This window comes from Jaculus jaculus, chromosome 2 (genome assembly GCF_020740685.1).
Source record: "Jaculus jaculus isolate mJacJac1 chromosome 2, mJacJac1.mat.Y.cur, whole genome shotgun sequence".
NCBI lineage: Eukaryota > Metazoa > Chordata > Mammalia > Rodentia > Dipodidae > Jaculus > Jaculus jaculus.
Window position 1 is genome coordinate 169533756 of NC_059103.1, and position 24867 is coordinate 169558622.

The following is a 24867-nucleotide window of genomic DNA, read 5'->3' on the forward strand; positions in this document are numbered from 1 at the left end:
GCTAGAGAGAAACAATGCATTAAAAAAACAAAACAAAAAAAAAAAAAACAAAGAGAAAAGTAGAAAAGGAGCAGGAAGAAGACAGAGGAGGAGAGAAGAGGTGGAGGAGAAGGGAAGAGGAGGAGCAGGGGCTTGAGAGATGGTTCAATGGCTAAAGGGCTTGCCTGAAAAACCTAATGATGTAGGGTTCAATTCCCCAGTACCCACGTAAAGCCAGATGAACAAAGTGGTACATGCATCTGGAGTTCATTTACAGCAGCTAAAGACCCTGGCATGCCCATATTCATTCCTTCCCTCCCTCTGTCTGTCTCTCTCCACTTGCAAATAAATAAAATATTCAAAAAATGAGCATTCTCTAAGTCACACAATTATAATTTTGAATCTGTAACATCAAACATCTTGTCAACCACAGAAAGTGCATTTTACCTCAAATTAATAAAATTCAAGGATCTTTTTTTCAGTTCATCTTTGCTTTTTAAAAGCTGAACATAGAAGTAGAGAAATGATGCAATGGTTAAAAGTACTTGTTTGCAAAGCCTGCTGGCCCAGCTTTGATTCCCTAGCACCCACATAAAGCCAGATATAGAGTGGTACAAGCATCTAATGTGTGTTAGTTTGCAAGAGACCCTGGTGCACCCATCCATACACATGCATGCATGCATGCAAATAAATAAATGGTTTTTAGGGCTGCAGAGATGCTCAGTGGTTAAAGGCACTTGCTTGCCAAGTTTGCTGGCCCAGGTTTAATTCCACAGAATGCACATAAAAGCACAAAGTGGTGCATGCATCTAGAGTTTCTTTGTAACAGCAAGAGGCGCTAGCATGCCCATGCTGACTGCTCCCCATTCTTTCTTAAATAAGTAAAAATATTTAAAATATTTGCTAAAAGCAGAATATTTTACAAATATTGAGTAAATATTTAGCTCAAAAAGTTGTTTAAAACAATATATTTGCAAAACTTAAGTAGCCAATGAAAAGCTGTCCTTTTAAAAACCCTTAAAAAGTTGTGGGCTGGAGAGATGACTTAGCAGTTAAGCACTTGCCTGTGAAGCCTAAGGACCCCAGACTGAGGCTCGATTACCTAGGATCCACATTAGCTAAATGCATAAGGGGGCTCACGTGTCTGGAGTTCGTTTGCAGTGGATGAAGGCCCTGGCATGACTCTCTCTCTCTCTCTCTCTCTCTCTCTCTATTTGCCTCTTTCTCTCTCTGTTGCTCTCAAATAAATAAAAATGAACAAAAAAAATTTTTTAAGTTGTGTATTTCTCCAAAGTTACTGACTATGCCAGATACACATTTTTGGAACACTTTGGAAACTGTCTTCAGAGACAAATATTTTAAACCCAGTACTTCACTTATTTTCCTATAACCCAAAGAAGGTATTAAAATAACTTCCATATCACAAATACACTGGGACAGAAACATAAAATAACTTGCCCACATTATATGCAGTAAACACAAGAGCTGCAATTAGAACCAAGGTCTATCAGACTTCACTTAGTATCACTGTTCCAATAATAAACTAGATGTTAATTAATGGCTTCATAGTGTATTTACCTTTACAAAAATGACATTAAATTCATGGGGATTTAGTTAATTACTGTCACTAAAATGTGTTTAAAATCACCTAACATCATAGATGCTTTATAATAGAATTTTGGGGCTGAAGAGATAGCTCAGTGGTTAATTGCACTTCCCACACTAGTATGAAAGCCTGACAGGGCCCAAGACTGTCTGAGTTTAAATCTCCAGATCCCACATAAACCCCAGTCCCACAGGAAAGCAGAAACCCAAGAATCAGCAGCCCATCCTCTCTCACAAGTCCAGAAACAGTAAAGAGAGAGAGAGACTGGCACAAAACAAGACCAAGACCAAGCCCAAGAGCAATCAAGTGGGACACCAGATGATCTAACCCAACCAGCACGGGTGAGCATCCGAGGCACTACAAGGCGCACAAATAAATTACAACATAATAAAAATAAGGATAATGCAATTTTAAATTAAAGTCTTGGCTTCCCACTCTAGCTTTCCTTTTCCTTTGAGATTGGGCTCTTTGCCCAAAAGTACTTTGAAATTATACTTCCTTAGCAACAAACTCTATGAAGGAAAAAAATGAGATTCTTCTCTTTATCCTTTACCCTTGTGACTCTTATCTTTTTTTAATTTTCTACGAATGTTTTCTACTTACAATCAACTGGAAAGTAATATTACTCCTTTCATTTCTTCTAGAATGCTGTACCAAAAATAGGACACTCCAATATGCACCCTAAAACCATTTTACACCAGTTAAATTTTTTATTTGTTTGTGTTTCTTTTTGTTTTTGTTTCTCAAGGTAGGTCTCTCTAGTCCAGGCTAATCTGGAATTCACTATGTAGTCTCAGACTGGCCTCGTGGCAATCCTCCTACCTCTGCCTCCCAAGTGCTGGGACAAAAGGCGTGAGCCACCACACTCGGCCCCAGCTACTTTCTTATTAACTAAATTTTTAAGACACAAATCCAAAAAATGTAGACAACATAACTACTTGAAAGTGTTCCAGAGCTGAAGAGATAGAAAGTATTTCCCAACAAAACCAAAGGACCAAGGTTTAATTCCCCACTAGGCAAGTAAGCCAGATGTACAAGGGGGCACATGCATCTGGAGTGTTCATTAGCAGTGGCTGGAGGCCCTGGTGCACCCATTCTACATGCCTCTTTCATTCCTCCTCCCCCCTCTCAAATAAATAAATATTTTTAAAAAGAAAGTAAGTACTCCAATACATTCATGCCCCACAAAAATAAAAACTAAGATAGACATGGTGGCACACACCTGTAACCCCGATCTCTGCAGATGGAGGCAGGAAGGAGAAGAGTTCAAGATCAATCTCAGCTCACTGCAAGTTCATGATCAGCCTAGGCTACATGAAACCCTGTCTCAAAACACAAAAGAAACAAAATAAGGAATTCCAGCTCTTGATCCCCACCTCCCATGAGCAGTCTGTTCCCCTATCTCTTACTTTCACCTTAAATACACTTTGGTTTGGGCTGGAGGGATGGCTTAGTATTTAAGGTGCTTGCATGCAAAGCCAAAGGACCCAGGTTAGATTCCCCAGGACCCAAGTAAGACAGATGCACAAGGTGGTACATGCATCTGGAGTTTGTCTGCAGCGTCTGAAGGCCCTGTAGCACCCATTCTCTCATCCCCTGTAGCACCCATTCTCTCATCTCTTTCCCTCCTGCTCTCCCTCCCCTCCAATCTCTCACTCACTCAAATAAAAAAAAAAAAAATTAGAAAAGATAAAAAATAAACTTTGCTTTATCTTAAGAAAAAAAACTAAAATGCTATCTAAATTAAAATACTACTTTTCAGTGAAAGAAATTGGGGCTTCCACAATAAATGGCTGATTATAGATCCAAACCAGGAAATATACAAGGTAAGCCCTAAGTATCTTGCTACAGATGACAAAAAGGACATTATCAAAGACTTCTAGAGTTATTTTCTCTCCCAAAAAGACTCCCACTGACCAAGACTTGTACTTAATGACAGTAACTAATGTAAGTTAAAACCTACATCTGCTTAAAGTGGTAGTTAAAATAAAGAAATAATTGGTCCCCTGTGAAGAAAGGGAACTGATTCAATACCTTGAAAACCAGCAGGAGGAAAGAAATATACATTTGTTCTGTCTTCCTTTATAAACAATACCACTGAGTAGTCAAAAAGAAAGTGAGAGGAAATGACTTTATAAATACCTTCAAACCAATAAATGAAAATAAATGATGAACACAACAATTCCACTATTTTTTAACACATAACAAATTAAAAGTAATAAGCATTAACAATTAACAGCTGAAACCCTCACAAAATAAAAAGAGACAATTTGACATTATGAAATTATTAAGGCTTTGCCAAGCCCCAACTATAACAAGACCTAAGGGATCGCACTTGAGTCTGATTCATTTCTGGTCCAGAGGCCCATTTGCAGGAAATACAATAAACACAGAGGAAGTTCTAGGTCAGCCAGGGCTACAATGAGGCCCTACCGAAAAAAATAAATTAAGTAGATAGGCTACCAACACACCTAAATATTTCGATACCTTAAAAAAAAAAAAGAAAAGAAAAGAAAAGAAAGAAAAAAGAAAAGAAAAAAAGCCAAAAAAAAAGAAAACATCAGAATGAAAAAAAAAAAAATTGTCAGATGCACAAGGTAGCAGCACGTGCTTCTGGAGTTTATTTGTAGTGGCTAAAGGCCCTGGCATGTCCATTCTCTTTCTCTGCTGCTTTCTCTCTCTTTTTCTCCCTCTTTCTCTCTCAAATATAAATTTTAAAAAAATATTTTTAAAAAACTTACATGGGAGCTGGGGAGATGGCTCAGTGAGTAAAGGCCTTGACATATAAGCATGAAGATTTGAGACTGGATCCAACACCCACATAAAAGCCAGGCATAGTGATGTATACCAGTAATCCCTGACAGAAGGATCCCTGATGCTTATTGGCTACTAACTTGCAGAATGGATGAGCACTAGGTTCAGTGAGAGACCTGTCTCAAAAAAATTTGTGGAGAGCAACTGAGGAAGACACTACACTTCAACCTCTAGCCTACACATACACACACATATGCACAAATTAAAACATATGCACAGGGCTGGAGAAATGGCTTAGTGTTTAAGGCACTTGCCTGCTAAGCCAAAAGATCCAGGTTTGATTCCCCAGGACCCACATAAACCAGATGCACAAGCGGGTACAGGCATCTGGAGTTCATTTGCAGTGGCTGGAGGCCCTGACGTGCCCATTCTCCCTCTTTCTTTCTTCCTTCCTTCCTTCCTTCCTTCCTTCCTTCCTCCCTCCCTCCCTCCCTCCTTCCCTCCCTCCCTCCCTCCCTCCCTCCCTCTCTCTCTCTCTCTCTCTCCTTCTCTCCCTGCCTATATCTCTCTTCAAGTAAATAAAGAAAAATAAAATATTAAAAAAAAACATATGCATAACTATACACACATAAACAAGTTAAAAAAAAAAAAGAAGTTAATGGGCTAGGGATGTAGCACATACAGTAGATCATTTGCCTAGCATTGGTCTAATCCCCAGCAGGGTACAAATCAACAGTGGTGGCACATTTGCCTATAATCCCAGCACTGGGGAGGTAGGGCAGAAGGATCAGAAGTTCAAGGTCATCCTCAGCTACATAGGAAGTTCCAGGCCAATCTGAGCTACATGAAATCCAGTCTCAAAAAAAGTAAGTGTGCACCGTTTCCTCTCTAACCACTTTCCATTCTATGGGAACCATTTAATATCACATTTTAGACCAATAAGATTCACTTTTCTGGAAATGTGGAATTCCAAGAAAGACTGCACCTAAACCTGCTCCTCTTTTAGTCTTCCCCCAACTGACAGGTTACTCAAACCCAAACATATGAAGGTACTTTCATCAAGGCAATACAATTATAGATGTCATGAATACTTCATTTCTAACTCCAAAATGTAACTTAAATCTATCCACCTCTCTTCATCCTCACCATGTGAGTTACTTCAATAGCCTCCTGTTTGTTTTTAGTCCTTACCCTCTACAATGTGCTCTACCCAATGCAACCAGAATGACTCCGTAAAAATCTAAGTGGCTTAAAATCCTGCCTTAAACTTTTTAATGACAGCCGACAGCACTGACTCTAAATTCCTTTCCACCAACTGCATCACTGACTCTCTCTGCCCATCTCCTGACTCATCTCTACCTACTTTCTCCCCCTCTACAACACAGCCATAATGGCATCATTACAATTTCCCCTGCAGGCATTCCCATGGCTTCCCAGTGTACTCTGTGCACCACCACCCCAACCGGATAATTTCTCAATGTTATGATGTAGCCTAAATATCACCTCTGTGGTGTATTGATTCAAGTGTCCCCATAAACATACGGATTCTGAATGCTGGGTTCCCAGCTGATGTAGATTTAGGAATTAACACCTCCTGGAGGCAGTGAATTATTGGGGGCAGGCTTATGGGTGTTATAGCCAGTATCTCCTTGCCAGTGTTTGGCACACTCTCCTGCTGCTATTGTCCACCCTATGTTGGCCAAGAGGTGATGTCCACCCTCTACCTGTGCCATCTTTTCCCCTGCCATCATGGAGCTTCCCCCTGAGCTTGTGAAGCAAAATAAACCTCCCCCCACCCCGAAAACTGTTCTTGGTCAGATGATTTCTGCCAGCAATGTGAACCTGACTGCAATAGTAATGTTGGTATTAAGGAGTGGGATTGCTGCTAGATACCTGACTGTGTAGCTTTGGCCCTCTGGAGTTGATTTTCAAGAGAAATGTGGAAGGATTTGAAACCTTGGCCTATGAGACGCCTTGCAGTAAATACAGCTTGATGGACTATTCTGGTCAGAGTTGAAAGACCAGAATGTAGTAAGAACTATGGACTACCAGGTTTGGTTTATGAGGGTGAGAAAGAGCTTGCTTGGACTGGGCTAGAAGCAGTTTGTGTGAGAGGCTTGCTGTTATGCCCATATCCTGAAAACTTGTACAGGGTTGCAGTGTGTAGAAACAAACTGGTGTGTGCAGAGGGATATGGCACAGAAAGAAATCTTTGGGCTAAAACTGCTGCCTGTTCAGCTGCAATTGTATTACAACCATTTAGATTGGGCCAAATGACCTGCACTGAGACAACAAAAAGATATGCAGTCTTTTGAAGGGGCCTGATGCTAAAGGAAGTGTCCTGTTCACCAAAGTCTGCTTTATTCCCCCCTGGATTAACAAATTGGCACCCTAACTCATATTATGGAGTATAAGAAATGCAAGAAAGAGAGGAATTTGGAAACAGCCATGGGCAATGTGAAGGACTGCCTGCATGGAGGCTCAATGGAGCTGTAAGGCTGAACCATGAGTTGCAGTGGACTCAGTAAAGATGCTGGGACCATAAGAGGGCTGTAAGGAAAACTGCCGGCCCTGGATGGAGTTTTCCAGGACTGTGAGTAGCCTAGCTGGAGGGGCAGAATTGGAATGCCAGAGACTTGTTGCTGGTTAGAATTATCGGACTTGGAGGTTTGTCACTGGCTAGAATTGCTGGACTTGAAGCTACAGAATTTTATGTTTACAGTGGTTGTTTTAATTCTTGTATTGGTTGAATATTTCTTTGCTACACCCAATGCCATACTTTGCAGTGTGAGTATTTATTCTGTGCCATTATAGGTTTTGAGGGGATATTTTGGTATTAAGGCTCAGTTAAAAGATCTTGAACTATGGGACTGTTTGAACATCATTAGGGTTGATAAAAACTATGGGGACTTTTAAAGTTGGACTGAATACATTGCATTTTACATCATGAATGGTTATCAGTTTATGGGGGCTAGGAGCAGAATGTGGCAGTTTAATTCAGGTATCCCCCATAAACTTAGGTGTTTTGAATACTAGGTTCTCAGCTGATATAGATTTGGGAATTAATGCCTACTGGAAGCAGTGTACTGTTGGGGGCAGGCTTATAGGTATTATAGCCAATGTCCCCTTGTCAGTGTTTGGCACACTCTCCTGTTGCTACTGTCCACCTTATGTTGGCCAGGAGGTGACAGCCACCCTCTGCTCATGCCATCATTTTCCTCTGTCATCACAGAGCTTCCCCTCAAGTCTGTAAGACAAAAAAAAAAAACCCTTTTTTCCCAAAAGCTGCTCTTGGTCAAGTGATTTCTGCCAGCAATGCGAATCTGACTGTAACATTAACCTCCTAACAGAAGCCGCCTCTGATGCACTATTAGGTGATTCCAGCACTTCTCTGTCAATACATGTTATTTCTATCTCTCAGCACCCAAGCTCCAACCAGAGTGTATGTTCTATTAGGGCAAAGATCTCATTATGTTTCATTTACCAATGTACTTAGAATCTGGCATTGCAAAGGCAGTCAACTAATAATTACTGAAAACATGAATAATAAGTACATAAATGAATACACAGCTGATAGCCAATTTCTGCCATAATCAGCAATCAGTAAGAAAGTAGTTTTCAGAAGAAATACAATGAGCAACCCAACGTATAATGTAGTTCAAGAAAGATGGAATTAAGGAAACTTGCTGTCTGTTATCTTCAGTTTATGCTTTCCTCAAATAAAGATACACCTAAATACTTGATAAGGTTTAGCTTGCTTTCCTTTATAACTATAGGATGCTAAGTCCCATATTTCAAAGAATGCTAAAATTGAAAGATGCCGGGCGTGGTGGCGCATGCCTTTAATCCCAGCACTCGGGAGGCAGAGGTAGGAGGATTGCCATGAGTTCAAGGCCACCCTGAGATGACAGAGTTAATTCCAGGTCAGCCTGGACCAGAGTGAGACCCTACCTCGAAAAAAAAAAAAAAATTGAAAGATGATCTAGACAAAGAATATTCTATATTTTGAACATAAAAGCTACCTACTCCATCCTTGGAATCATGAACATTTAACAATTTCCCCAATTATATAAATATATGTGTATCAGAGTTCCAAAAACTGGAAACATTTAGAAAATGTATTCAATTTGCTTCCTTAATAAAATATCATGTATAGAGCTGGGGAGATAGTTCAGCAGTTAAAGGTGCTTCTTTGCAAAAGCTATTGACACAGGTTCAATTCTCCAATACCTACATAAAGCCAGATGCACAAAGTGACACATGCATCTAGAGTTCCTTTGCAGTGGCAAGAGGCTCTGGCATGCCATAGTTTTTTCTCTCTCTCTCCTTCACCCCCTCCCTTCCTACTTACCTAACAACCAACCTCTCTCCCTCTTTCTCTCCTCACTGATACATTAAAATATTTTTAAATAAATAAAATATCATGAATATCTATGCACAATTCAGAATGCAATACAATAGTAACTACACTGTTATCATTTTGACAGCTTCCATTAATTCTAATTTGCCTATAAAGTTGTTTTTTAAAGATATATCCTTTAATATATTTTCAAAACTTCAAGGTAATCTGAACTTTAATAACCATAGCAAGTAACAAATAAAATGGTTCTGACATGTTTGTTTACATGTTTACTACTTTCAGTAATTTAACTTGAAACTATCTAGAAAAAAGTGACAGCAAAACATTTTATATATAGAATCTTGGTTCTAAGGACTAAAGGCTTCTTGAAATTATAATAATCCTAACATACTAGACAATTCAAATAAAATCAGAGCAAAGAAGCTTGTGACAAAACTAAAATTTAAAAAAAATCCACCTGATAGCACAAATTTTCTTTTTTTAGAATATAAAATGTAGGGCTGGAGGACAGTAGTTAACTTAGCAGTTAAGGCACTGGCTTACAAAGCCAAAGGACCAAGGTCCAATTCCCCAGGACCCATATAAGCCAGATACACAAGGTGGTGCGAGCATCTAGAGTTCGTTTGCAGTGGATGGAGGCCCTAGCGCGGCCATTCTCTCTCCCTCTCTTTCTCTCTCTCAGAGATAAATAAATAAGAAAAAAAAAATTAAAAAAGAAAATGTAGCCAGGAAGCAGTTAGGAGGATCACTGTGAGTTCAAGGCCAGTCTGAGACTATATAGTGAATTCCAGGTCAGCTTGGGCTAGAACAAGACCCTACATTGAAAAACAACAACAAAAAAGAAAACAAAATGTAAACACTTTTGGTAGTTACAGAGGGTGAAGATAGCAGGAAGTCAGAAAATGAGGTCATCACAGTGATAGCTGGGTATTTTAGTATATGCACCAGAAAATGAGCCTTTGCCTCATGGCAACTTCCTATTACGTTTTCCTTTGTAAACTGTCAGATACCACAGATCACCAGTCTGCATTTTTTCATACTTTCATTGGGACATATATAAATTCTTCCAAATGCAGTAGTTTTTAAGTATTATTATTCTCAATCTCCTTTACCTTTTTCCTTTCTAGACTCTTAGAAGAATATCCCTACTGCATGTATGGTCACTATAATAACACCAATCTGGACTCCCTTAGCATTGTCATTAATTATCTCTATTATCAGGATGAGAAAGAAATAAAAGCAGTTTCCTGACTGTTACTAATACATCAATAATGTCTTTTCAGGGCTGGAGAGATGGCTTAGCGGTTAAGCGCTTGCCTGCGAAGCCTAAGGACCCTGGTTCGAGACTCGGTTCCCCAGGTCCCACGTTAGCCAGATGCACAAGGGGGCGCACGCGTCTGGAGTTCGTTTGCAGAGGCTGGAAGCCCTGGTGCGCCCATTCTCTCTCTCTCCCTCTACCTGTCTTTCTCTCTGTGTCTGTTGCTCTCAAATAAATAAATAAATAATTTTTAAAAAAATAATGTCTTTTCAAATTATAAATCACAATTCATCAATGAATGACGAAAATAATTTTATATTTGACACATTGGTAAATGCAGTATATTTCTTGCAACTTGTTACACACACATACACACACACACACACACATACACACACGGGAATCTGCACTAAGTTACAGGATCTATGTTTCAAAACATGTGTTTTGAGCTGGGAGTGGTGACTCACACCTATAACCACAGCACTTGGAAGGCTGAGGTAGGAGGAATACTATGAGTTCAAGACCATCCTGAGCTAGAGTGAGACCCTACCTTTAAAAAAAAATCATGGGTTGGAGAAATGGCTTAGTGGTTAAGGCGTCTGCCTGCAAAACCTTAGGACCCTGGTTCAATTTCCCAGGACCCACATAACCCAGATGTACAGGGCTAGAGGCCCTGGTGTGTCCACTCTCACTTTCTATCTGCCTCTTCCTCTCTCTTTCTCTCTCAAATAAACAACTAAAATATTTTAAAAAATCATTTTGAAAGTCACTAATTATATGATGGCTTAATTTTATAATGTCTCTAGTTCAACAAAGACTTCTTAGAAACAAAAAAAAATTCTTCAGAAATTCTCAGGAATCGTTTTTTCCCTTACAATCCAAATAAGAAGTGTTCGATGTATTAAAGTATTCTGAAATGAGCGTTTAGATTACTTCAGAACAAGCAAATTTTAACATAGCTTATGTTTTATACACATGTACCATTTGTTTTACATTTCTAACACACTCCCCAATATTTGTATATTCTGTATTTCATCCCTTAAAGAATAATGGATAAATTGATCATTACTCCAGATTCCTCTCTCCAAAAGGAAAGTCAATATGGTTAGGCCTAAACCAACTATAAGGATGCTAATGCTACCCTAAATTTACCATGAAAAGCTATAGGGAAGACAGTACCTGCATCAGATACCAAGTTGTTAAATGTAAGATGTTACTGTTGCTGGGTTCTTTTTCCTTTGGACTACTTCACACATTTTAGTCATTTGTCTGCTTCTAAAATTGGACACTGCTATTTTGGAGTGTAGTTCAGTAATACAGCACTGTGCTGAGCAAGTGCAAGGATCTGGGTTCAATTCCTAGCAATGAACAGAATAGAACTGAATAGAATTTAAATTAAATTAAACTGGAAATTTACCCTAAGATTGCTGCTCTGGTTTTGGTTTTTTGGGGTTGGTGGTTTTTGTTTTGTTTTATTTTGCTTTTCAAGGTAGGGTCTTGCTCTCGCCCAGGCACCCAGGCTGACCTAGAATTCACTATGTAGTCTCAGGCTAGCCTTGAACTTGAGGTCATCTTCCTACCTCTGCCTCCTAAGTGCTGGGATTAATGGTATGAGCCACACACTTGGCTAACGGCTTTATTTTTAAGAGTTCTTAAACTTCTCAAAAACAACTCCAACTCTCCATTTAGTGAACTTTCCAACAAGATTTCTACAGTATTCCTGATACCTTATGTACTTCCCTTGTTTGTTGCTTTGTTCCATCCACCCTCTGCAAGTCCTGAGGACTGAAGAGTTCTCTGTCAAGGACCTCTACATCTAACTACCAGCCTATGATTACGATCTCAGTTCCACAGGCTAGTGAGGGCTCTTCCTTCATGTTAAGAAATACAAGAATGCTTTCTACTGTTACTCTTTGCATCCTAATCCCTTTGTCTTTATTTAACAAACTCTCCAACTTCATCCACTGATGACAATATTTGTACTTAAGATTATTTTATTATCTTCACTTTTCATTTGTATGAATGTGCTTTAAAACCGTAATATTTTTACCTCAATTTTCAACATTGCTTACCACAAACTACCCATTCACATTATTTCCTTAATTTCCACAATCTAATTATAAGCTCAAATAATTTACTTTGTCTTGAGAATATACCCTAACAGCTTACTTTCTTATCTTTCCAGTGTCTTCATTGTTCCATGCCAACTTTTCTTTCAATAAATTTTAAATTTTAAGTAGCTACAAATCTTATAAACAAGTTGACGAACAAAGCCCATCTGGTAAAATATGTCTTTTCAACAATGCTATTTCATCTTCTCTTTGACAGGTATTATATGAAATTTCATATCTCCCCCAACAACCAGAGTTCTCATACTTGTAAGATCCTTGTAATACAACCATTAAAGAAATCTGGCGCTCTCTCTCTCTCTCGCTCATCACTTGGGAACTTCCAGCTATGGGTGAGTTTTTCCCTAGGCTGGGCCTGGGCTGGCTCTGTCCAGGCCCAGACCCAGCCAGGAGGGACTCGGCCTAGGCCCTAGAATGGGCCCAGCCAGAAGGGCCCCTTAGCCCTTACTCTCCACACAGGTTCTTTATCTCCTCCACCTCCCCACATGCCAGGAGCTCCTTGAACTTTTTCTCTTTTCTTTTCACGCTTTTTTCCCCAGGCCCTCCACGTGGGATCTCTAGCCACTTGAGTGCTTTGCCTTGGCTCTACTTCCCTCAATAAATATAATAATTTAATAATTAAAAGAAAGAAAGAAATTTGGGCATGTCAGGCATGGTGGCGCACACCTTTAATCCCAGCACTTGGGAAGCAGAGGTTAAGAGGATCCCTTTGAGTTCCAGGCAACCCTGAGACTACATAGTAAATTCCAGGTCAACCTGGACTAGAGCAAGACACTACCTCAAAAAAACAAAAACAAACAAACAAACAAAAAGATAAAGATAAAAAAGAAATTTGGGCATCTAAAAGGCCAATCTAGTATCTCAAGTCAGAGATCTAGGCAAACACATTTATTGCCTGTGTTTTACATGAGCCTTATTAAGAAGCCAAATCAATAAATGTGAGGAGAAAAAGTGTCTTACCAGATTTTCTAGGAATGTGACTCATGATTCTTAAACCTGGCTACACAGGGAAATCCCCATCCCCAAGAGAAGAATAATACCCCAAAGAAGCAAATGCTGAGCCTTAAAAAAAGCGGAGCCTATCACTACATATGTGTGCATATATTTTACATTATGCTAAAAACAAAAAATAAAGACATGTATGCAAAGGATAAAGAACCAGTTTGGAATAGTGTCAGCCTTGAAGAGACAGGAAGAAAGCTAGATGTGGCGGCATACTCCATTAATCCCAGCACTCAGGAGGCAGAGGTAGGAAGATCACCATGAGTTCAAGGCCAGCCTGAGACTACACAGTGATTTCCAGGTCAGCCTGAGCTAGAGTGAGACCCTACCTCGAAAAATGAGAGGGGGGAAGAATGCAATTGAAAAAACGATGCATGGAGCTTCAAATGTGTTAATAATATGTTTACCTCCTAAGCTGGGTGTTGATACTTAAGTATTATTAAATTAGCCCCCATTATCTCTTGAATGCCTAAAATTCTGTAATAAGAAGACACAAAAAGAATGTAACATATAATCAAATGAGTATCATGTTGGAAATAAAGAGAAATATCTCAGGGTAGAAAGAAGTTCTTTACAAAACAGGCACAGGCTACAATCAAGCCTACAAGCCTACCTTCCTTCCTTCCTTCCTTCCTTCTTCCTCCCTTCCTTTCTTTTTTTTTAAGACAGGGTTTCACTATGTGGAACCAAGGCTTAGCGCTCTTCCTGTCTCAATCTCCTAATAGCTGAGATTATAGACATTTACCATCATGCCCAGTTGACACAAACGTTTCTAAGGGAAAAGCATGGGGCTGGAGAGATGGCTTAGCAGTTAAGGCTAAGACCCAAGGTTCAATTTCCCAGGACCCATGTAAGACAGATGCACAAGGTGGTACATGCATCTGGAGTTCATTTGCAGCATCTGAAGGCCCTGGCATGCCTATTCTGTATCTGTCTGTCTCTCTCTCTCTCTCTGAAATAGTAACTTAATAATTTTTTTAAAGGAAGATCATGGACAAAGGCAATATTGGGAGTACCCATAGCCTACAACCTAAACAAAGAATAAAAGGGAGACTTTCTGAAGGTGGATTCATATTGGAGAATACGAACAGGAGTCTAGGAAGTAAACCAGATATTAGGTATATATCTCATCAGAATAAGGAAGTAAAGGGATAGTATAATTGAAGTGGTGTTTTAGCAAATAAATCAGAAGCAACAGGCAGGATGTACTAAAGTAAATTGTGTTCCATGGTGTGTTAGAAGGCTCTGTAGGGCAACAAAAGGGAAAGGCAAAAGGAGAGCCAGATCCTGGTGCCCTGCCCCTATTACAAACCCTTCTGCTCTTAAGATCTTTGTGAAAAGCACTGAAGTGCCCAGTTACAAGGCACTCCTGCAATTAAAGTGTGAGTGCCAATATAAAAAGCTCCGAAGGCCCAAATAATACTTAATGGAGAGAGACTGGAGGAATTCCCATTAAGATCAGGAACAGGACAGGGTTGTCCACTCTCACCTCTACTGTTCAATATAGTACTGGAAGTCCTAGCTCAAGCAATTAGACAGGAGAAGGAAATAAAAGGTATACAATTTGGAAAGGAAGAAGTTAAGTTAGCTCTATTCACTGATGACATGATTATATATGTAAGAGACACAAAAGACTCCATCCCAAAACTCCTGAAGGTGATCAACTCTTGTAGCAAAGTAGCAGGGTACAAAAATCAATGCACAAAAATCAGTAGCCTTTCTGTATGCAAATGACAAAGATACAGAGAAAGAAATAAGGGACATGGTCCCATTTTCAATAGCAACAAAAAAAATAAAATACCTTGGAATAACATTAACCAAAGAAGTGAAAGATCTCTACAACGAAAACATAAAAACACTCAAAAAAGAAATTGAGGAGGACTTGAGAAAATGGAAAGACCTCCCATGCTCCTGGATAGGCAAAACTAACATTATGAAGATGACAATCCTACCAAAGATTTAATGTAATTCCAATTAAAATCCCTACAGTGTTCTTCACAGAGATAGAAAAAATGATCTCAAATTTCATATGGAAAGGCAGAAGGCCTTGCATATCCAAACATATCCTCAGCAAAAGAAATACCTCCAGAGGCATCACTATACCTGATCTAAAGCTATATTACAAAGCCATAGTAATAAAAACAACATGGTACTGGCATAAAAACCGGAGTATAGACCAATGGAATAGACTGGAGAACCCCAACTTTGGGTCAAGCAACTGTAGCTACTTGATATTTGACAAAGGCCCGAACAATATAGGCTGGAAAAAAGACAGCATCTTCAACAAATGGTGCTGGACAAACTGGAAAACCATATGCAGGAAACTGAAACTTGATCCACATATTTCACCATGCACTACACTCAAGTCCAAATGGATCAAAGACCTCAATATAAGACCAGAAACTCAAATACTACTGGAAGAAAATTTAGGAAGTACTTTCCATGATATAGGAATGGGAAAAGACTTCCTGAACAAAATCCCAGTAGGTCATGATCTTAAATAGTCACTCAACCAATGGGATCACATGAAGCTGAAGAGTTTCTTTTCAGACAAGCATACAGTAAGCAAAGCCAACAGAATGGGAGAAAATATTTGCAGGTTATCCTACTGATAGAGGCCTAATCTCTAGAATCTACAAAGAACTCAAAAATCTAACAGTTAGGAAGTCAAACACCCCACTCACAAAATGGGGAAAGAGCTGAACAGGCAGTTCAGAGGAAGAAATATAAATGGCAAACATACACTTAAGAAAATGTTCGTCATCCTTAATCATCAGAGAAATGCAAATTAAAACAACTATGAGATTCCACCTTACCCCAATAAGGATAGCAAACATCAAAAAATCAAGTGAAAATAAATGCTGGCGAGGATGTGGAGAAGTAGGAACACTCATCCACTGTTGGTGGGAATGCAGGATGGTACAACCACTTTGGAAAGCAATATGGAGACTTCTGAAAAAGCTGACTACAGAGATACCAACAGACCCAGTGATTCCCTTACTGTGCATCTACCCTAAAACCTTCAAACCATAGGCCAGAGAGATTTGCTCAACCATGTTTGTAGCAGCTCAATTCGTAATAGCTAAAAGCTGGAATCAACCCAGATGTACATCACTTGAAGAATGGATAACTAAGATGTGGTATATCTATACAATGGAATTCTATACAGCAGTAAGAAAAAAATGACACAATGAAATTTGAGGAAAATGGTTGAACCTGGAACAGATCATTCTCAGTCAACTTACCTAATCACACACAAAAAAAAATTGCCACATAGTCTCACTCATCTACAACACCTAACCTGAATCTACCCAAGATACCTTACATAACCAGCAAGCATCTCGTGGAACAGACACTAGGATGGACAGGGAGGGAGGGAAGGGCATCAATGGGGTGGGAAACACAAAACTAGACCCAAATGGCAATGGTCCAACAAAATTCTACTTCCTAAAAGGCAGACCAAATGGCTGAATCTGCACCAGGCCCTTACAGGGAACTACAAGAGACCGGAGAGGATATGATGAAGACTTAACCTTAATCTTCTACATCTTCCCTCTCTCCCTCTCCCTCTCCCTCTTTCTCTCTCTCTTCTCCCTAACTCTTGTATATTAGGTATCTTTTTCCTCGTTCTCTTTGTGGGCACTGACCTGTAACTCCCAGTACCAGCATGTGGCTATTATCCACAATGAGCTTTTGATCACAGAGACCTACAAGGTTTCCTAAAAGACAGAGAGATTTCTGCCAGAGTACTGGATGACCCACCAAAGGTTAGTGGTAAGATCCTACTGCTGAAGACACCTTATGTGGTTGACATGTAAAATGGAACAGCATCGCTGGAAGTTGGAAGAGAGTCAGTCCCCAGACAGTCAGCGTGTCTCGTGCCAGAAGGTGCTACAAGGGCGACTGAGGGAAAATGACCAATATCTGTCCAAGCAACTCATGATCTAACCTACTTAGCAGCAAATAACCTGTTGTGATGCCCACACAAGTACAATAGTGGCATACAGCCATAGTGGGGAACCAACTGCTCTTGATTTGGCTAACTGATTCCCTCAGTGGTATGGGACCCACAGCTGGAGCTGGGAAACAAGTCAGAACCATACCCAAACATAAGCCCACTCTCTAGTATCAAGCTACCAACAATCACGGGGTTAAGAGGGTCTACACCTATTAAATTCTCTATAAAAAAAAAAAGGGTTATCTCATTTGTCCTGGTGCTAACCTACTCTCCATTGGAGAATCTGCTTCTCTTTTTCAGATAGATGTAGATCCTAAGGAGAGAGCCAACCCATCATATCTCAATAGGGCCCCAGCTGAAACTAAGAAAAATTGGCGAAACAAGCAAGGATGCTGTTTTACTGATGAACCAGATACCGACACAAGGGGGAAGGAGATCAACACAGAGAAAAATCAACTCCTACCAAATCAGAGAGCCAGAGCCCCAGAGGTCCCCAACACCTCATCACTGAGGCAGACCAAAAATGAACTCAACATGGCTCAGGGAAATTTTGCGGAAGAGGGGGCGGAAAGAATGTCAGAGCCACATGTTGGATCATGATATGCAGAGACATTTATCTTACCCATAACTGTGGGTAACTCCACAATGCATGACCCATTTACCTCAACAAGGAGGGGCTAAGGGGAGAGGGTAGGTCACGGATGAACCTAACAATGGTACCAAACTGACTGTATTCACTGAATACAAAACTATTTAATTTAAAAAAAAAATTTTTAAATGTGAGGTAAATCTACAGCAGTTTGAGGGGGATTCACAAACTAATATTATTAGCCATCTAATCACTGAGAATAGCATATCTTCCCTTTATAAATTATCTTTATTTTCTCTCAGAAATTTTATAGCTTTCAGTTCTCTACAATTTTAATCAAATTTACTCACAAATATCTCCCACATTCATGATATTATAAATAGTTCTTTTAAACTGAACTACCCAATTATTTGTTGATGGCATATATAAATAAAATTGCATTTTTTTAATTTATTTATTTGAGAGCGACAGACACAGAGAGAAAGACAGATAGAGGGAGAGAGAGAGAATGGGTGCCCCAGGGCTTCCAGCCTCTGCAAACGAACTCCAGACGCGTGCGCCCCTTGTGCATCTGGCTAACGTGGGACCTGGAGAACTGAGCCTCGAACCAGGGTCCTTAGGCTTCACATGCAAGTGCTTAACCACTAAGCCATCTCTCCAGCCCCTAAAATTGCATTTTTATATTGACAAAAAAAAAGTGTGAGTGCCACAACACCCTGAAATGGACCAGTAATCTTAAGAATAAAAAAGGGAGAAAAAAAAAGTCAGTCATGGTGGCACCACCTTTAATCCCAGCACTCTGGAGGTACAGGTAGGAGGGTCACCGTGAGTTCTAGGCCACCCTAAAACTATATAGTGAATTCTAGGTCAGCCTACACTATAGACAGACCCTACCTTGAAGTAACAAAAAATTTAAAAAAGAGGATTAAAAAAGATGAATCCATAAACTTGTTAATGGAACAGGTAATGGGGTCTAGGGGCAAATTAGATGAAATAAAGACTAGTCCCACAAGAAAAACTCAAAATGCTGAATAAGCAGCAGCTTCTGATCAGACAAACCTGGACACAAACAGCACAGACACGACGTGAAAAGTGTCACGGCCCTAAGGAAATGCTACTGAAGGCAGCAAAATGAAATGGCATTCATACAGAGGTTAAGAGAATAAGCAAAAGGATCCAGAAGATTGTAGCAAACATGGTCCTCCATTACAGAATGATACATAATAAGAAAGAATATATAACTCACAACCCCATGGGAAATACCAGCAATTCCACTGAGAAGGGCCCTCAGCAGAATGGGGGCAGGAAGGAGGGAAAAGATGGTACCAGCACATGTTATATCCATACAAGGTATGCTCTTAATAAAAAAAAATAATAAATTAAAATTTTTAAAAAAAGAAAGAATATCACCTTTGCGGGCAATCAGACCCAAGATTCTGACACCTTCTGCACCTGACCAAATTACTTTACCTCTCAGAGCCTTAAAGAACATACTATGAAGCAATGTGCTTTACATGTGACTTCATTTAACCCAAGAATACTGATGAAGGAATTTTAACTTAGACTAGCAGAATTACTATTCCGTAAGATTCAATAAAGAACAGTATGTACAGGCACATATCACATAACAATACTTCAGTCAATACTAGGCTATATATATGACAGTGAATAAGATTATATTGCCTAGTGACACCATAGCCTTCCCATGTAGCTTGGTGTAAGTACACTCTTAATATTTGCACAACAAAAATCATCTAACAATGTGTTTCTCAGAAACAAGTCCCACTGTTAGGCTGCACATTACTGTGTAAATTACCTGGCAATCAATACAATCTTAAAAATTATAGCTATACTTTATTATTAGGTAGTAATGATAAACACAAAAGGATCAACACAAAAACTCACTAAGTCATAGGTTTTCATATGTCAAACTCTTAGTATAAAATAAGATTGCTATCTGTAATCCAAATTATCTCATTGGGATGCTGTGAGGAGTAAATACTATGAATATGAAAATGCTATGAAAAATGTTGAGATAATCAAATATAAAAGATTAATGTCATCAGAAATACCCTTCTGACCCCCAGTCCCAGCTACTCATGAGACAGAGGCAGAAGGATCTTACCAACTTAAGTAACATTTAAAAAAAAAAAAAGAAGAAGAAGAAGGAAAAGGAAAAAGAAAAAGAAATACCTTCCTAGATCAAAATAAATTTCTGAAGTTAAAAGTGTGGAATATGTAAAACCACTACTTTGAGGAGTATAAACCACATGGAATTATTACCCACACCTTTCCCTGACTCAAGGTTGTCTTAATACCTCTTCAAGAGTAGATATTCTCACACCCTGAGGCACAACTCCCCACAGAGATAACGGTCCTAATTACCCCATAGTGAACACCAATAACTCTACTGAGGTGGGGCCCCACAGAGAAATGGAACCTGAAGGGGACATACTACAACCTATGTTAAAGAAATTAATCAAAATATTTTTTAAAAAGACTAGGTATTCTCTTACACCTATAATGAAAACTAATAACTTATAGTATAGTTAATTAATAAAGAAAACTTCTACTTCAATCCAGAGTCACTCAAACTGGCCTATGGCATTGTCTCAATGATGCCTGCACCCTTACTGTTCTTCCAAAGCAGAAAGAAAAATATGTTCTCCATTTTCTTACAAGCGTATCCAACTTCCTGACATTATGACATGGCACTGTCATCGACAAAAAAAAAAAATTCTTGATTTTACAAGGAAGGTTCTCACTGTAGCTCAGGGTGGCCTCGAACTCATGTCATCGACAAATGTGCTGGCCCTCATTCACAGCTATCCCAAGATGCATGTGGCTCTGGCCACAGGTTGGACATTTCTGTTCCAGTAGCCAGTGAGTACTAGAAGGCAGACACCTTACAAAATGCTAGAAACAATCTATCACATGATTTGTTTCCACAGCTCTGATAGCTGGTCCCTTTCAGAAACCTGTCCACAACCTCCCTTTTTGCACCTGAACAGATGGTTTCCAGACCTCAAGGATCACATATCTAGTCACACAATTCACAACAGCTTGCCAAGTCCCTACCTTTTTAATAATTCCACGTTCTTGAATACAACACTCTTCATCTAAAGATCACTAGGTATCAAAACACATGAACTCATTAATGGTCATAGCACACTTTGTGAGAGATTAACACTCATATTTTGTAAACTAAAAATAAAAAGATTGAGGTTATATGTTTTATGCAGCATTAAACAATGAGTTGATTCATTCTTGGAGGGAGAAGAAGCTAACATTATGAACTTCTATCCACAGACAACATTGATTTAGCTTCCTAAGATCATTGAGAATATTCAAACACACTGTTCACATATGTTTCCAATATGTCAAAGATTAAATATAAACAATAACACCATACCAAAGTATCACTATTTTTACTTGCAAAAAGTATATGGGGGGAGACGTTCTAATTTAAGATGCCTACTGTCTTACATTCACAAATTCTTTCGACCTCGAGGGGCTAATGAGAGGAACACCTGTCAATGCAGAATGTCCACAGTTAAGTTTTACACACTGTGTAGCTATTAATACTTAATTCCTAAAACTGTAAATAAATAACCCGACTTAAAAAAAAAAAAAATAACAGTGGGAAAGGGTAATATGGATATTTGACCAGAACAAGAAAAAAAAAAAAAAAAAACCCTACATGGTTATTAGAAGACCAATCAATGTCTTCGATTATGTCACCAGCTTTGGAGAAGTTGCCACGAAGGAAAACCCACCCGCTTCCCGTCCCAGAGATCGTGGCCACGGGAGCCGGGCGCTGCCCACCCAACTTTCCCCGCGCGCCAGCCGGCCCGCGGGCAGCCGAGGCCCGACCTCCCGCAGGCCCCGTGGCCTGGAGGCCCACGCGGCCCGAGCCCTGGGGTCAGCCGCCCGCCCCAGGCCGCGGGGCTCCCGCCGGCCCGCAGGGGAAGAGGGTCGCAGTGGGGCCCGGCCTAGCCGCGCCCCCGCTTCCGTCCTCCTCGCCAGCCAACGCGTGGGCTTACTTACCTCTTAGGCGCCGGCGGCTGCTCCATGGCGGCCGGTGACGGGAGAGGGAGGCCGGGTGCACGGAGAAGGCCGGAGGGAGGGACCACGCGGGCCGGACAAACGCGGGGAGACTCCGGGAACTCGGACCAACTTTCCCGTAACTCCGCGGCGGATCTCCCTCCTGGCGGCCCCGCCCCGCCCCTCGGCCGTGGGCTGCGGCTCCCAGCCTGGTGGGCGGAGCCTGCCGCGGTCCAGCTCGGCGGTGGGCGTGGCCAGGAGCGGAGGGGGCGGGGAGGGGCGGGGAGGGGCGGGGCGGAGGCGCGGCGCCCAGGGCCCTGCGAGGTGAAGCGGAGACCGGCCTGGAAAACGCCCCTGGTCTCCGCCTTGGTTCCTCACCTGCTTGCCCTGATTTGACCCGTGTGACTTGACTCATTGCTCAGGATTTCTCCAGGATAACTCCCAAATCATCTTTGTGAAGCTGTTTGAAAGAACAACTAACTGCCCACGCTTCCCTCTCTATTATTATGTCTTCTTCCCACCCACCACCACCACCACCACCACCACCCACCCACCCAGCCGCTTTGACCTTGGTGGCTACAGAAGTAGGGGTACGTCTGGAAATTCTGGTTTGATGCTGGTTGTGGACAAGCAGCTCACCACGTTTCACAATAATTACATCTAATGACAGAGAAAGTAATTACTAGAGTGATATCCAGTGCCTTTGGGAGTCTAGCTGGCTATCCCATTATGGTTGTAGCCTGAAAAGACTATCACAAATTATGGTGCTTGGAAAAGTATTCAAGGAAAGTTTCCTTCCTTCTTTTGAGCCCTGTCCTCCTTCCCCACCCCGCCCCTCTCCAAAGCCCCTGTCCCAGGGGAGTTTGACCCATTTGTGCATCCATTTGTGTGCATACTGTTTAACCTTAAGGTGCATAAAGAGAAACTGTCTTCTGCTTTACAAGTGAGTTTGCTTGTTTTTTGTTAGAAATACTCGAGAAATGGAATGGTATAGTGTTTGCTTTGACGTTAGAACCATGACTATGAAGAGAATAATGTGAATATTTACTGGGAACAAGGGAGATTATTACACAAATTTATGCTTGGTTGCATTTACTCAAAGTATTAGTTGCCCTCTCATTGCAAGGACAACATCCCTGACAAAAATCACTTAAGGAAGAAAGGATTATGTCAGCTTACCACTTGAGGTGATAATGCATCATGGCAGAAGGAACTTGAGGCAGCTGATCACATTCAGCACCCAAAAGGCTCTCCTTTTCATACAGTTCAGGGCCTCAGACCATGGAACAATGCTGCCCACAGTTAAGGTGGATCCTCTAACCTCAACCTAATGGAAATCACCCTCACGGGCATGCCCAGAGGCTAAACCTAGGTAACCTCTTACAGGCCCTGTCAAGTTGACAATCAATATAAACCACCACACTACTCATGATCTACAATCTGACAATCCAGAAGCAATGGAACAACAATCATTAAAATGTCAATACTAGGATGCACCTTTGAAATGATCCTGTCTACTTCTCACTCTCATCCTCACTTTCTATCTCATGTATTTCATCAGAAAAACATCTTGAGAAGTTCAACTCATCTTTAAAAACAAAAAAAGGCTGGAAAGATGGCTTAGCAGCTAAGGTGTTCACCTGCAAAGACGAAGGACCTGGGCTTGATACCCTAGTACCCACGAAAGCCAGATGCACAAAGGGGGCTCATGAGTCTGGAGTTCATTTGCAGTGTCTGGAGGCCCTGGTGTGCCCATTCTCTCTCTGTGTAATATATAAAATATTTTTTAATATTTTTGTTTTTTACTTACTTATTTAAGAGCGACAGACAGAGAAAGAGGGAGAGAGAGAGAGAGCGAATGGGTGCGCCAGGGCCTCCAGCCACTGCAAACGAACTCCAGACACAAGAGCCCCCTTGTGCATCTGGCTAACGTGGGTCCTGGGGAAACAAGCCTCGAACCGGGGTCCTTAGACTTCACAGGCAAGCGCTTAACTGCTAAGCCATCTCTCCAGCCCATAAAATATTTTTTAAAAATTATCAGAATTGGAAGTGGGCTTAGTTTTTCATTCTAAAATGGACTCTATTACCTTACCAATCTTAACCTCCAGGAAGCCATTCCCAATCAAACCACCAGACCATCACCCACTACACCCCACACTAGGCAGCTCTGTGCTATCTTGTACATGATGCTTATCCAACTGTGTAGATTTTATGTATAGGAAAGTCATTACAACCCAAATGTGGGTCAACTGAGAGCCAAATCATTTTGTTCTTCTATCAGGAAATATGATCTGTGACAGCCATATGAGTAAGCTTCTTAAGTATATTGCAAGAAGAAAAGTAAAACATCACATGGCAAGTAGAGATAAGAGAACATCAAGCTGGGTACTTGCAACATCCAGTAGAAATGCCTGGAGTAGAACCACTGAAAAGTGAAAGAGCAAATGGCAAATAACAGATAAATAACAGAACTTCAGACTAGGCACTCACAACATCCAGGGGAAAATGAACAGGAAAACCCCATTGAAACAGCTGGAGTTTCTGATGGAGGTTCCCAAGCGAAAATGTCTTCTCAGGCATTTTTATACAATGGGATAAACAGTAATGGTCTCTATTCAAGTCTTAAGATTTAGAGGAGGCACCAGGAAGCCTAGAGAATAGTTTACTTTCCAGCTGTTCTCAGGGGTACAGTGTTTTAACCCTTGGGCTATTTACTGTTCTTTCTCCTTATCACAGGGTCCAGGGAGCATGCCTGCCCCAGGGTTAAGGGGTCTCAGAGGACACTCTGAGATAAACACACTTAGATCTGAGAAGAGGGTGGGAGTGGATGGGTCACCCCATTCTTCAGACTCTGCTCTCAGCAAGCTTAAACAGCACATGACAATTTACCAATGTCATTTATTCTACACTTACTCTGTCCCTCGCATAGGGAGTGCCTGACACCCTGCAAGGGAGGGCACTGGGATGGATACTTTCCTTGGCTCCCTAAAATTCATTCTCCTTCTACACCTTCTGTCTGACTGAAGGGTAACCTAAATGGTTCACATGCTAAATTTTCTAGCCCGCTGGCCTTATGCTTGGCTCTAGTGATAGAGACTCGGGGGAAGATCATCAGAGGAAGAATGGAGTGTGAGGTCTTGTTCATTTATCCCAGATTCCCTTCCTGTGAGGTCACCCAACACACTCCT

General features: G+C 40.7%; 1 protein-coding gene across 2 annotated transcripts in view; it reads right to left on the reverse strand.

The window, feature by feature from the left end:
* Stk3 (serine/threonine kinase 3) overlaps window positions 1-21858 on the reverse strand; it is a 350209-nt gene extending 328351 nt beyond the window's left edge. For both annotated transcript variants that reach the window (XM_045144344.1, XM_045144343.1), the window contains exon 1: window positions 21683-21858. In XM_045144344.1, coding sequence (XP_045000279.1) covers window positions 21683-21708 — 26 coding nt within the window. In that variant the 5' untranslated portion in view covers window positions 21709-21858. The remainder of the gene's footprint in view (window positions 1-21682) is intronic.
* Window positions 21859-24867: the final 3009 nt, after the last annotated feature.